At 42.2% G+C, this 15,248-nt stretch overlaps 1 protein-coding gene across 6 annotated transcripts in view; it reads right to left on the bottom strand.

Moving 5' to 3' along the window:
• Window positions 1-703: 703 nt before the first annotated feature.
• The window catches only part of prpsap2 (phosphoribosyl pyrophosphate synthetase-associated protein 2), a 57,906-nt gene continuing 43,361 nt past the window's right edge, over window positions 704-15,248 (bottom strand). For 3 of the 6 annotated variants that reach the window (XM_072481611.1, XM_072481613.1, XM_072481617.1), the window contains 5 exons: window positions 14,445-14,593; window positions 13,165-13,235; window positions 6,555-6,701; window positions 6,190-6,301; window positions 704-1,109 (listed from right to left, as the gene is read on the bottom strand). In XM_072481611.1, coding sequence (XP_072337712.1) covers window positions 1,045-1,109; window positions 6,190-6,301; window positions 6,555-6,701; window positions 13,165-13,235; window positions 14,445-14,593 — 544 coding nt within the window. In that variant the 3' untranslated portion in view covers window positions 704-1,044. Of the gene's footprint in view, window positions 6,302-6,554; window positions 6,702-13,164; window positions 13,236-14,444; window positions 14,594-15,248 lie in introns of all 6 variants that reach the window. The other 3 variants (XM_072481616.1, XM_072481615.1, XM_072481614.1) reach the window with 3 other exon arrangements.

Here is a 15,248-nt window from a genome sequence, read left to right as displayed (position 1 = left end):
CCAACCCTTGACCGTGACCGGTGCAACTGCCGCCGATATCCAGTAAGTCTTAATTCAATGCTCGCTACGAGATAGGCGCTCCTAGCTACCAATCCGTACCAACTTCGAATCCCGCAGACTCAGAACCCGAACAAAAGGCCATTTGTTCCCCTGACCTGGTGGGCCAGTCCGAAGCTAAGTATAGGCCTGTTAGTTATAGAAGTAGCTTAGACGTAGAATTTGTGCATGAGTAGCGATTACTGTGTATAATAAATGTGCTTTGATTTGAATCTTACTATTCGGTGTATTGAGTTATTGGTCATTACTTGAACTTGAACCTCGTGGCGGGATCATAAAGATACCTGGCGACTCGAGAGCAAAGGTTATAAAACAGAGCCAATTGAACCAACCAAAAGTTAGCAACGACGCCGAGGTCCCGCCGGCCCAGAGCAGGTTAGAACGGCGCCGGCGGGACCCGGCTCTTTTTTTTTACGGCCGCTCGGCCCATCTGGGCCTGAGAATCGGTGGGCGGGCCGCGTAGAGCGGACGGGACCGGCAGCGCGCCAACCACGCCGGCGTCAATTCTCCGCTCTGAAGAGAATAGTGTGCCGACGCCGGGGCGGTGTGGCGCGATTCGCGCGGCCCAACGACGATTCTCCGATCCGGCGGGAGGTCGGAGAATCCCACACCAAGTTGTTTTTTAAAAAAAAAAATAACATTGCAATTTAGTGCCTTTTTCAAACTTTTAATCAATTTTGTTACACTTCAGCTAAATGCAAAACTTACAAACAATTACTAATATTCCATGGAAACATAGCCCAATGACCTTTGTATAGCAACCGATGGGCGATTGCACAGAATCTTTTTGTAGTAGTTTCAAGTGTTTTGCACACCTTTGCACAGCTACATAATGCTCAGGTTCCTATTATAAATATACAAACATTGTCAATGAAACATCAAAATCTGAAAAAATAAATTAAAAGCATACATCTTTCCTATTAAAGCTTTATTTTTGGATATTATCATAACAGCGTTGGCGAGAGATGAAACATAAGTCCTTTTACTTCAGGGACCTTGGTGTTGATTTTGCCCAGGCTCAAAGGCAAAATCTCTCTTCAAGCAGATCAGTCCTACATAAAAAGAATATGAACAACCTCAATTTGTTTTCCAGCAAGGTCCCATTGCAAATTGCCATTGAAAAAAAAAAACACAAGCAGTAGTAACTTACTCTGTCTGTCTATTTGTGTTTTTTTTTTTATTTTGAAGTTTTGGTTCAGTTGAGCAGTAATCACATCAGTGAAACTGGATGGGCGAGTCTGAAAGCACTCAAAAAAGAATACACACAGTTGAAATGAAGTTTTAAAGCCCTTGCATCACTGACCATTACTATTGATCATAACAGCTTGATCAGCAATGGTTCTTTCTGCAAGTCCTTCCAGCCAGTTTCACTGATAAAGAATGCCAGAATTACCTGTAAAACACAAAGTCCAATTTAAAAGGGAGGAGGAGGAGGAGATGGGGGGAGGGGGTGGGAGATGGGATAGTGACGATAAACCGCTCTTTAAATTGACACATTTGCACAGATCAAGTAATAAATACAATAAAATCAAGCAATTAAAATGTCATTTAATGGCAGTACTGCACGACTCCCACTGCCAATTATGTAAATACCAATTTTAAAAATTGTCATGCCAGTCAAATATATATATTTCACCACTGAATAAATTTACCAGCCGATGAGTATATTGGGAATCAAATTATATAAGGTGATAAATTACGTGACATTCAAAGTTTCCTCACACATAAAAAAACACCCTATTTTCTCATGATATTGTCAGTTCTTATTCAGTGTTCAACTACACAGTTCCATCACAGCAATATAATGACCAGATATTTTTTCTCCAGGGAGAATGCTTGATCATCGCAGGCAATGCAAGTTTGACACCCAAACAGGGCATTACTGAAATTGTTTCAGGGCACAGTTAGTGAAGCTCTCAATCTATTAGAAAAGCCAGGGAAACGTTCTGGTTTTGGATTCTCGAGGTGGAGACATTTACTATGCTGTACATGACAGGAGCAGGGGTGTCTTTGGTGCGATCCCTGGGGTCCACTCTTCAGCAACGTTACCTCAAATACACACAAAAAGTCTACCTGCTTCAATGGTCACTTGACCATTAATCAGGAAACTTTCCTGAAGTTTAAAGGAAACAAGAACAGAACACACAAAGTAAAAAGTTACTTTCAAAGACGGCTTATTTTATCTGCACATGACATTTTACAATTATGTACCCCTTCATTAAATTCCCTCATGCATTATTAAAAATGTATTTTATTAAGCTTGCAACTTATTTCCATTAGATTTACAATTTTGAAAGCAACAGCCCAACTACCTTCAGGATCTCTAAACGAGCAAGATTTTCTAAGAAAATTGCTCAGGAGTTTGGATTTCATTCAAATGCTTAAATCATGAAATGAAAATCCAAATAGAAACATGCAACTCCCAGCCACAAAGAAATTAATATCATGCAAAAATTAGTATCACGCAAAAATGAGGGGGTTGCAGGGGTGGATAATTACACAGATTAAAGCGGGGCAGATTGGAATACTTTAATTTTCTCTTGAAGCAATTCCAAATTAAAACTTTCCAAGGTTAAACAAAAACGGCTGGTGGCCAGGTAACCTCCTCCAAGCACAAGACAAGCTGTGAAAAATATTTCCAGATGTAGAGTTGAAAAATACTGTACTGCAATTGAAATAAGGAGGATTGAATTTAACATTAGTCTTTTTCACTAAAGCTAGAGAATTATATGAGCTATGGAAAGTCCCTAGCATGCCAGTTAAAATAAAAATTAGCCCAGTCTGCTCAGAGGAAGTCACTTACAAACTTCAAAGAAAAAGTGTATGACATATGGGTTAGTGCGCGCAATTTTTAGACAACACAGAAACCAGACAAGAATCCCATTCAACGCGGTGAAAAGCGGACCGGAGAACAGTTGAGAAGAAATACGGTGCCCAAATACATGAAAACATTCCCAGTTTTAATATTCAAGCCAATAGTCAATCGTATGAGCTGCTTAAACCTGGTGAAAAGATGAATTAACAGCAAGATAAGCTTTCTGCATTTATTGACATAATAAAGGAACTACTATGGTGTTGCTTGTGGGGTGTTGGAGGATTCGCTATGTTAAGGATAGTGGTAGTGCATTACTTATCATCATCAGCTATCTACTGAAATCGGTTTGCCTTTAAAGGGAAAAAGGTCTAATCTTTCTAAACAGGTCCGGAGGTCAATTAGATGCCACTTCCTTTGATAAGACATCCTGAAGTAATAAGGCAAAGACTGCTGACTACCTATTTGCTACGGATGCCACTGGTTGTAAAACCCAAGCTTCTCACTGTTTAGAAACAACCAGATAGTTTCCTTTTCTCTTTTGATTTTTGTGCCTGTAAAAAACATGACACAATCCCAGTCTGATGGACAGCACTAGATGCAAGATTCCTAAAATATATATCTCCCTGCACAAGCCCACCTTGCCATTATGCAATAGCAACAACTGCTAGTTTTAAATCCTCCAGAGGATGGTGCTGTTACCTCAAGAATAATGAAGCAACATTACCGGTTAGATTTACTTACTCCAAAGATGGTGCTGCAACATCAGCCTGTTACAATAATCACAGGTAAAAGGCGTGCCTGTCCCTCCAACTAACAGTGAGCAAGGTCATAGGAAATTCTTTATTAACAAAACCACCAATGGCGCCCAAACTATCCAAGTACAAAAAAAATATACAAATCTAAGACTTTCAATTTGCTGGGGAGACAAATTAAATATTTGTGGTAGGACATACCACCCAGACCTCCTCAAGTGGCAGGAAGAGGCATTCTCATTAAAATGGGACAGATAGAGACAGGTCCTCACAGAACTCAAAAAGGGCAAGGCAGCTTCTGAAGAACCAAGCGGTGAGTGGTACCAGCAACAGGTTCCTGATCTGTCTTGTTCGATCAGGAAATGGTACATGAAGCCAGAAGCCCAAGACAGCATACTCATTGTGGTTCTCAATTGGAAACTAACAAAGGATCGGGAGAATAAAGTATCCGGTTTCTGTTCGCTGAGGTGTGTTTCCTGCGAGGACCTGCCTCTATCTGTCCCATTTTAATGAGTATGCCTCGTCCCTGCCTCCTACTGCCACTTTCATCTGAGTTCTGGGATAGTATGTCCTTCATATTGGGAAGTCTTCCAAGATTTATTCTTGGGCTGAAAAGTGGCTGTTTAAGTAAATTCAGTACCGAGTCCGCGTTATGTGCTACACATATAATGCCAAACAATTACATCACATTTCAGAAGACACCAACATCCACTTCTGCACCAATAGTTTTCTCCATTAAAGCTGCACGCCCTGCAATTTTCATCCTAGATTTTAAATTATCTGTTACATATCACCATACCGTGTTGCTCATGTAATGTTTACATCTGTAAGTCAATCTCCTTGCAGACCGAAAAGTGTAGAATTACAGCATTAATCATAACACACCAAAAAATGATTCCCTTCAGAATATTTAATCTTCAAATGCTTGAAATCTGTTCATTACCACCATGCCAACATGAGGGTTAATCTCTTCTTCACATGCTGACTGATGGGCTGTGCTGTAATTGATTATGACTGATAGATCAAGGGATTCCTAACTACGTTCCACATTCACTGAAGCAGACCAGCACAAATATAAATTGTACTAAGCTAATTGGTCCCTGTGAATCTCAATAGGTCCAGAGCAGACAGTTCACAAAATGTTCCTTATGGCCCACAGAGGAGGATCCTCGTTGCATGATGAATGAGTGTAAATTATGTGGCAATCTAATATTTTTAGAAAAAAGAACAATCCAAAGTTATGGGAGCACAAGTGCAAACAGCAATCCAATTAAAAAGTAACAAAGCACATATTCGAATATGCGCACTGATCTCGTGTTGATTTATGAGCTAGTGTCTAGACATCTTTGAACACTATTATTTTTAATGGCTCTACAGATTTTACAGAAAGTGTGTCTTCTTTTTTATGAATGATCCAGGCTATAAGCTTGGAAACAAAAATCTTTTGGAATAAAGGTTAAAAACTCTCAACATGGCTTAGTGGATTAATATACCATGTGCGGTGGAATTTAGCAATGAAGTTCAACAGGCTTGCTGATTTATCCTTGGTTTCTGCAGTTTCCTGATCTCTGTAGTTTCCAGGTTCCTTGGGCTACACAGGGCAGATAGAAAGTATAACAAGCTGTCCCACTCTTAAGTTGTTATCCAGTGTATGTCCATGTGCACCCACAGTTACTACATAAGCAGAGTATCTGACTCTTGTGAAGCCTCCCCCACCCCACCCCCGCTGGGCCAAATAAACAGGTGGCACTAGGTGCATAACAACTATTTGAGAACCAGGTTAGCTGCAGAACTGCACCCTTTCAGAAAAAAACAGCACAAAGTAAGAGTTTCATCAGGATCATCTGGCAGGTAGGTGGGTGGGGAGACAACCCAAAACTATCTTGTAACTAAAATGTTAACGGGGTTCAAAGTTGCATGGAACATTCAGAAATGTTATTCCTTACGTAGAAAGGAAAGACCAAGCGGTTCCAATCAATTAATTCATCATGTGGAATATTTAAACATTTACTTAAAAAAAAATCCCAGGTTAAATACATTAGAAAGAACTTGCATTTATAAAGCACCTTTCATGACCGCAGGACATCCCGAAGCACTTTACATCAAAAAATATTTTTGAAGTGTAGTTACTGTGATAATGTAGGAAATTAGCACAATCTAGGTTGGCTATTTCACGTGTTTATGTTTATTACTTTTTATTGTGCTGCCATCAGCCTGAAGCATATTATCTTCAAGAACAAAGATGTAGCTACGATATGAAAACATAGTACAATACTCCTAAATACAAAAGCAATAAAAACAAAGAGGGATTTTGGTCATACTTCTGAGCTTACAAAACAGCAAGGAAATCTGAAGTATCAAATAGATAAGTCTTCATATTCAGCATTGTTTTTCCTAAAAATTCACTTTACAAAGTCGGCCTCTTTTTAAAGACACTTTTTTTGCACCAGTGAATCACGACACTTGCTTGCCAAGTTAGGTAAAGGTACACTTCGAGCTGGCCTTAGGGAACACCATTTCAATCATCCATACCAATATTTCGGAATAGATATGACATTGATTCACCATTGTGGATTCTTCGAATGGCCTCAGACAAGATCATGCTGATGTCAACGGTCTTTATTTTATGGCATTGGAGTTTCTGGATTTCATGCGGGATCGTATTGGTTACTACCACCTGCAGAAGAGCAACGTACATGATTAACAGGAAAATGCTAACTCAATACCCAATCTCTGCCAATGTTTTCCAATAAGTATGTTGAATAGTCAATTACAATTAGGAATGGCTATATTTCTCTAACAAATGGAATGAAACATAGGCCATTTTGCAAAATGGCCTTTGAATTATAACTTTTTCCAAGTACTACGAAAAATAATCTAAAAATGCTTAACTCAATATCGTGAAATACCAATCAACAGACTATGGTTACCTCATCAATTGCTGATTCTTCTATCAATCTGGGTGCATCAGATGACAAAAGACCATGGGTAGCCATTACATAGATTTTGTAAGCTCCTCTTTCCTTCAACGTATCGGCAGCTGCTATAAAGCTAGCAACGTCATCAATTATGTCATCCTGTCAAAATTTCAGATGAAAACAATTTCCATCAGCAAATCCTACTTCACCATAATGGAAGCACAATTCTTTAACTGCAGAAGGGATGGGAACAAACCAGTTTTGTTTATGGAGCAGGGCAATGACATTCTAGAAATGCACCACCTCACTCCAGGTTTACATTTATATTTCCCGAGCTGCATTACAGCAGTATACCCAATGCAAATCCAGTTTACTATACAATAACAGACTACTCTAATACTATTGTCAATGCATGTCTTAAGTTTTGCAATGTGACAATAGATGATAACCGTCCTAAAAAGCAATCAAACTACACCCATTACATTAAGGGCAACTAGGGAAAAGTCTCCAAACTTTCCAGACAGCCACTCTCCATCATTAGCCGTGTATGACAGACAGCAAAGAGATGTCACATGTAGGCTTGTGGTAGTGCCCGCCCTCCCACCACCACAACAAGTTGAAATGAAGTACACAAGTCTCTTCTTACAGAGCTTCTAAGAGGGAAGATGCTACACCACACTGTTCTTCCAACTCCCGGTTTAAGCAGAGATTTAAATTAACCACAAACTGACTGAAACAAGACCAGTACATTTGAAATGGGGTCAGACCACTAATACTTATTTTTCTATACACTAAAAAGTGCCTTTCTTGCATTACATGTCTTGTTTTAGGCTTTTCGACATTAGCACAGGAGTCTCCAGATCCCAACAAAACAGTTTGGAAATAACTGACAAAAGTGAAAGTAGTTTAGAACAACATTAACACTTGTACTTTGCAGGAAACACCAGTCTAAGGCATAAAACTGCTCGCCATTTGGTGCCAACACTAAGAAAACGAGCGATACAGGAAATTGCAACATGTAGCTCTGGAGCAGATAGATGCTCAAAATTAAGGTTAATGTAAACTCCTGCAGCACAGTAGGAGCCTCATTTTACAGGATTTATTGGTTAAAGATCCGTATGATTTCTGTAGAAATGACTACAGTATAGTGGGTTCAAAGTTCATTTAGACGTTAAATAGACAGGCAATTTTCAAGCATTAATTCAATTTAATAATGGGCTATCTCTGGATTGCAATCCAATCTCAAGATTCCAATTAGTTTTTGTTTAAAATTCCCCAGGCTATCCTTCCCTTTCCTACTGCTCCTCCCTCGCTAGATTATTCAAGAGTGATTACAAGCAGCACTGATCATTTCCTTCTACAAAGGAAGCCATTAGGAGTTTGCAGAAAAAAGATTCCAAGAATGGTCAGCATTAAAAAAAATGAACATTCTATTCCCCTCCACTCTTGAAGTCAAAAAACTTGAAAGATACTGACAATTAACTGAAATAGGATGAAAATCCAATTATAGTTATTTGTTTGACAATACAGGACAAACTTAGTACTGTTGCCAACGTAGAATAACAAGAACCTCATTGGTTCAGTGCCAATTTATAGTGAAGCCTGTATGTTACAAAGCCAACTTGTTTATTTACAAAGAAGCATGATGAATTACAGGCTTCACCACCAAACTTCAAGCGTTTAAGTCAAATTAACATGAATGAAATGAATGTTTCTCGTAAAAGGTAATAAACTGCGACTGAATGGTTAGCCCATTTTACAATCATAAAATTCTTCCTCAATATAGTTGTCTGTTTTACCAACTTTAAAACCTAGGTCAAAATTCAGAATGTCCAATTCACCTAACAGCGAATACAGATGTTCCAAAAAGCTGAAATTCTACATCTGAACTTATTCATGTATAATTATTGCACTATTAACTTTTTTTTTTTAAAAAGGGTTTGGGGTGGCAAGCAGTATTAAATTTGACTCACCAAAGTCATTAACTGAATTTAATTAACCTTGAAGGATTCTAAATTTATTCTGGAAGTCCTGGTTTATATCAAGGTTTGGGAATATAAATATACATTTATATGTAAATATCAACATAAAAGACCACTTTGAATTAACTTTCATTCCAAAAGTCAAAAAACAAGTTTATTCTGGAAGTCACCAGTTACTTTGCTCGGAATATTTTTGCAAATGAAATGCCTTCTTTTAAAAAAAAAAGTTTCCTATTTTGCAGTCTCCTTTCCCAGTATTAAACTAGTTGTCTTGTTGCTACAGCGTGCAAGTAAATTCTAAACGATCACAATTAGTAATGTCAAAAAGAATTAACACCCCTCCCCCATTCAATATCATGGCTGATCCCATTGCGGCCTCAGCTCCATATTCCCGCCTCTTAATTTTCTAGTTAATCAAGAATCTACCCACCTCTGCCTTGACCTTGTTATTGCCCCTCTCTGGGGGAAAAAGGTTCCAAACACTCACGACTCAAAAGAAAATTCTTCTCATCTCCACCTTATTTTTAAAACGGTGTCCCCTAGTTCAAGTCTCACCCACAAAGGGTAGATCCTTTCAGCATCTACCCTGTCAAGTCCCAGAATATGTTTCAATAAGGTCACCTCTCATTCTACTAAACTCCAATAGATACAGGCCCAATCTTTCCTGTATATACATGTGTTTACATTTCTTCCTACCTTTTTGCTAGTTAATAAACTTACTCCATCGTAACTCAAGAAAGACTGGTTAAGTTGGCTCATTTTTAAGCATGAAAGGGAAAGGGAACCTTTTTAGATTGTTGCTACCAGGAGACGGCATGTTGGCAGCAAGTCATTCCTCCTCACCCAGGTTCGTAATAATTTTGAGGGTATCCCAGCTGGACAGTGACAAATCGAGGGGTGTTGCTCGTGTAGCCATCTGGGATGGCCCACGTCCCGGTTACAAAATGGACACTTGCAAAGAATGCAGGGAAAATTGGACAATACTAAGAAACAAGCAGGTGCAAGCTCAGTCTGTTGATTAGAACCTTAAACTCTCAGACAGGACAGAAACTGCCAAGCAATCTACATACTAATGAGCCATCTCCGGGGACAAAAGGGAAACATTTAGCTACACAATGTTAAGGCAGACATCCCGGCTCCAGAAGAGGCTAAGACAAAGCAGACCAACGGTCACCAGGACACGCCCAGCAATCAGGGAACCACCCCTCTATTGGAGGAAGATTGATACGACTGATTGGGAAAGACCCAATTAGTTGAGGCCAAGTTCAAGGCCCGCCCAAAAGCACGCAAAGCCCTTTTTAGTATAAAAGGTATTCCCCAAGGGAGAATCTCTCTCCTTTGGCTCTCAGAGAAGAGAGACCAGCCTAGCAGCTACAGCAGACCAAGTAAGTTCCAAGTCAACGCACGCGACGAGATAGACGCTCCTAGTTGCTACCCTGTAAACAGCTCAACCCAGCAGCCTTAGAACTGAGCAACGGCCATTGTTCCTCTGACTGAGTGGGCACCTGAAGCGAAGTGTAGGCTTTAATAATGGTGGTAGTTTAGTTTGTAGAGTTTATGCATGAGTAGATTTGACTGTGTGTAAATAAATGAGCATTGCTTTTGAACTTACTAACTGGTGTATAGAGTCATTGATCAGTATTCGGTTCTGAACCTTGTGGCGGTGTCGAAAGATACCTGGCGACTCTTGAGCAAACGTGATTAAACAGAGCCAAATTAAGAGCCAACCAAAGAGAGCAACATTTGGATGAATAACTTTTGGGGAATCTCACCTAGGGTTGGTCATGACAGTAGCACCACTGCAGATCACCGAGCTTGCCAAGTCCTAAAGGACAAAGCTGCTAGACTAGATGTGTGGCAGGTGGTGAGGGAATCAACACGAGGGAAGAAAATACTTGACCTCATCCTCACCAAACTGCCTGCAAGATTCATCAATCAATCCATGAGTATCGGTAGGAGTGACCACTGCACAGACCTTGTTGAAACAGAGTCCCAGCTTTACATTGAGGATATCCTCCATTGTGTTGTTGGCACTAACTACCGTGCTAAATGGGACAGATTACAAGCAACTCAAAATTGGGATTCATGAAGCGCGGTGGGCAGTAGAATTGTGTTCAACCACAATTTGTAACCTCATGGCCTGGCATACCCCTCACTACCACCACTCCCATGCCAGGGGATCAACTCTGGTTCAACGACGAGTGCAGGAGGGTATGCTGGGAGCCACAACAGGCATAGCTAAAAATGAGGTGTAAACCTGGTGTAGTTACAACACAGGACTACTTGCCTGCAGCAAGCAATAGACAGTACAGTGATTACACAACCAACGGATCAGATAAGCTCTGCAATCCTGCCACGTCCAGTCCTGAATGGTGGTGAACAATTAGGTAACTCACTGGAGGAGGAGGCTCCACAATATCCCCATTCTCAATGATGGAGGAGCCCAACACAGCACAGGGCAAAAGATAAAGCTGAAGCATTTGCAATAATGATCCATCTCCCAAGGTACCCAGAATTACAGGTGCACATCTTCAGCCAATTCGATTCATTCTCGTGATATTAAGAAACAGCCAAAGGCACTGGATAAATAAAGGCAATGGGCCCTGACAATATTACTTAAGATTTCTGCTCTAGATCTTGCTGCGCCCTGAGATAAGCTGTTACAGTACAGCTACAACACTGGCATCTATCCAGTAATGTGGAAAATTGCCCAGGTATGTCCTGTACACAAAGAACAGGCAAATCCAATCCGGCCAATTACCACTCCATCAGTTTGCTCTCGATCAAAGTGATGGGAGGAGTCATCAACAGTGAACAGTGCCATTAAGCAGCACTTGCTTAGCAATAATCTGCTCACTGGCTTTTAGTTTGGATTCTGCAGGGTCACTCAGCTTCTGACCTCATGACATACAGCCTTGGTTCAAACATGAACAAGAACTGAACTTCAGCAGTGTGGTGAGAGTGACTGCTCTTGACATCACAGCAGCATTTGACAAGAGTTTGACATTTAGGAGCCCTGCCAAAACTGGGGTCAATGGAAATCGAGGAGGGAAACTCTCCAATGTTGGTGTCATACTGAGCACCAAGGAAGATAGCTGTGGTTGTTGGAGGTCAATCATTTTAGTTCCAGGCGATTACTGCAGTAGTTCCTCAGGGTACTGTACTCAGTCGTACTATGTTCCCCTGTTTGATCAATGATCTTCCTTCCACCAGTTCAGGTGGGGAAGTTCGCTGATGACTGCACCATTCACAACTCCTCAAGCACTGAAGCAGTCCAAATCCAAATGCAGGAAGACCTGGACAAGATCCAGGCTTCAGCTGATGTAGTCACAACATTTGTGCCACACAAGTGCCAGGCAATGACCATCTCCAACAAGAGAGAATCTAACCATCACCCCATGACGTTCATTTGCATTAACTTCACTGAAACCTCCACTATCAAAATTCTGGGGGATACCATTGACCAAACATTGAACTGAACCTACTGTGGCTGCTAAAGGAAGTCTTGAGGCTAGGAATCCTGGGCGAATACCTCACCTCGTGACTCCCTCAAGTTTGTCAGGAGTGTGATGAAATACTCGCCATTTGCCTGGAGTGCAGCTCCAAGGGAAGGTTAGGTGGATTGGCCATGCTAAATCACCCCTTAGTGCCGAGGGATGCGAGGGTTAAGTGGTGTTATGGGGATAGGGCAGAGGAGTGAACCTAGGTAGGGTGCTCTTTCAGAGGGTCGGTGCAGACTCGATGGATCAAATGGCCTTCTTCTGCGCTGTAGGAATTCTACGGTTCTATATGCCTCCTTAAGGAGGCCAAAACTGTACACAGAACTCCAGATGTGGTCTCATCAATTCCCTCTATAACTATAGTAAAACATCCCTACTTTAACCATTTGCCTTCCTAATTGTTGTATCTCCATACTAACTGTGATCCATGCACCAGAACACCCAGATCCCACAGAATTTCAATTCTGTATTAAACTGCCATTGTAATAATGTGTTGCATTTCTATTCTTCCTGCCAAAGTGGATTATTTCACTTTTCTCCCACATTATACTCCCATCTACCAAACTTTTGTCCACTCACATAACCTATGCCCTCTTGGAGATTCCTTACATCCTCTTCACAACCTGATTTTTTGCATAATCAGCAAATTTAGCAACCGTACCCATTCATCCAAGTTATTGATCATAAATTGTAAGTAGTTGAGATCCCAGCACTGATCCCTGTGGCAGTCCACTCGTCACATCTTGCGAACTGTAAAATGATCCATTTATACATTGATTTCTGAAACCAGTCTATGGCACCTATCAATGTCTTTTGGAAGTACAGTATAATGAATAGTACAGACGCATTTAAGGGGAAACCCTTAAGCCTATCAAGAGGCTTACAATGATCGATTTAGGTGAAGAAGGGTGGTATCTCAAGTGGAATATAAACACCGACAAATCGGCTTGTCGCAATGCTGTATACCCCATTTAAAAATTGCCACGTCAATTTTTTTATTATTTGATATTTTCAGCAAACCTCTGAATGTATTTACTGAAAAGCAGAAAATAACTTTCCTTACTTGCACTTTTACAATAAAGCATTTCCCAATTATGTACAATTTCCATGTTTTGTGTAGACTTTCACGTGCCAACTCACCACAATAATAGCTATTCTTCCTCCTACATCTCCAACAACTGTGATTGGAGGTTTTTCCTTTGGAATGGCCACTGATGAGGAAAAATAAAGTCAAAATAATTACATCTGTTGTACTGCACAAACCCCATTTCAATAGACCTACGCAATCCATTTGCATCAACAAACTCTCACTGCAGCTTCACAGTGGGCTAAACAGCTGGCTTGTAAAGCAGAACAAGGCTAGCAGCGCCGGTTCAATTCCCGTACCAGCCTCCCCGAACAGGTGCCAGAATGTGGCGACTAGGGGCATTTCACTGTAACTTCATTTGAAGCCTACTTGTGACAATAAGCGATTTTCATTTCATTTCAATTATAATTAGAAAGTACAAACATAATATAGAATGTGTCAATGCTTTAAACTCTTCACATCCATCCAATTAACACCATTGTACAGTTACCAATAGATAACTATTTGGACTGGCGATATCAGAATTAGAGATGTTTTTAATAGATATAATGGGCGGGATTCTCCGCAATCGGCGCGATGTCCGCCGATCGGTGCCAAAAACGGCGCAAATCAGTCTGGCTTCGCGCCGTCCCAAAGGTGCGGAATTCTCCGTATCTTGAGGGGCTGAGCCCTCACCTTGAGGGGCTAGGCCCGAGCCGGACTGATTTCCGCCCCGCCAGCTGGCGCGGAAAAGACTTCGCTGGGCGACGCATGTGCGGGAGTGTCAGTGGCCGCTCACGGCATCCCCGCGCATGCGCAGTGGAGGGGGTCTCTTCCGCCTCCGCCATAGTGAAGACCATGGCGGAAGGAAAAGAGTGCCCCCACGGCACAGGCCCGCCCGCGGATCGGTGGGCCCCAATCACGGGCCAGGCCACTGTGGGGGCACCCCCTGGGGCCAGATCGCACCCCCCCCCCCCCCCGGGGCCAGGACCCCGCCCGCGCCATCTGCTCCCGCCGGTAAGAAAGGTGGTTCAATCCACACCGGCTGGTGTGGGTTGACAGCGGCGGGACTTCGGCCCGTCGCGGACCGGAGAATCGCCGGGGGTGGGCCAGCCAACAGGCGCGATTTCCGTCGACCAGCGCGATTCCCGCCCCCGCTGAATCTCTGGTGGCGGAGAATTCGGGATGCGGTGGGGGCGGGATTCACGCCAGCCCCCAGCGATTCTCCGACCCGGTGGCGGGTCGGAGAATCGCACCCCAGGAACCTGGCTTGGAATAATAACCCTAAACTGCTTTATTTCAGCACTCGATTTGCTTATCAAAAATAGCAAGGAGCATGTCACTGTAGACTTACTAGGGATTTCCAGACTGGGATGTATGGCTGCTGCATTTTTCACTGTAGGTGGTGAATGTCGGCCATCTACTAAATCTGACTCTGCATCTTGCACTTCACCATGAATCACTGCGATCCCTAAACGTAACCGTTCAGCAAAAGACTGTGCTCTGAAACAGAACAGAAAAGGCCTTTGAGAAACAGACCTCCAAAAGAAACTCCCTTGCTTGTTACATTATATGGTAGAGGAGTGTCTGCTTTGAATGCGATGGGTGGAATTTTCCCAGAATTTGTCAGTGTTAGACTCTGACTAAAAACTGCCGCGTTTCTGGAGAGAAACAACTGAGTTTGCAGACCAGATTTTCTGGCAGTGCGCAGGAAATCTGGTGTGGTTTACACCGTCACTCTGGCAGGCTGGGGCCTAAAACCAGTTCCACCGAGATCTGATGCCCGATCAGTGTTGGAAGACCACCCCCAACAGGGAGGTATTGGGGGGCAGCACTCTCTTCTCTCTTTCCACCCCCCCCCCCAAACTCTATATGGAGGGTTGCCCTCCCCTGACAGTGCCCACTTGGCACTGCCTCCTGGAAGTGCCCCCTGGCAGAGTGTAGGGGTCAATTCCCAGCCTTGGCTCTCAACTCCTTGGGTCTCTAGGCACCTCCGCACCAAAGGCGTGTCATCATGACTGATTTGCGCTTTTGGAAACCAACAGTAATTCACATCGGCATGATGGGACTGGGTGGTGAATCCAACATGGGAGGACACTCCACGTATAAAGCCATTTCAGTACATTCAAATTTATTCAAATTAATGGAAATCCTTTCT

Source organism: Scyliorhinus torazame, chromosome 17, assembly GCF_047496885.1.
Source record: "Scyliorhinus torazame isolate Kashiwa2021f chromosome 17, sScyTor2.1, whole genome shotgun sequence".
In the NCBI taxonomy this organism is placed as follows: domain Eukaryota; kingdom Metazoa; phylum Chordata; class Chondrichthyes; order Carcharhiniformes; family Scyliorhinidae; genus Scyliorhinus; species Scyliorhinus torazame.
This window is presented reverse-complemented; position numbering and strand designations above follow the sequence as displayed.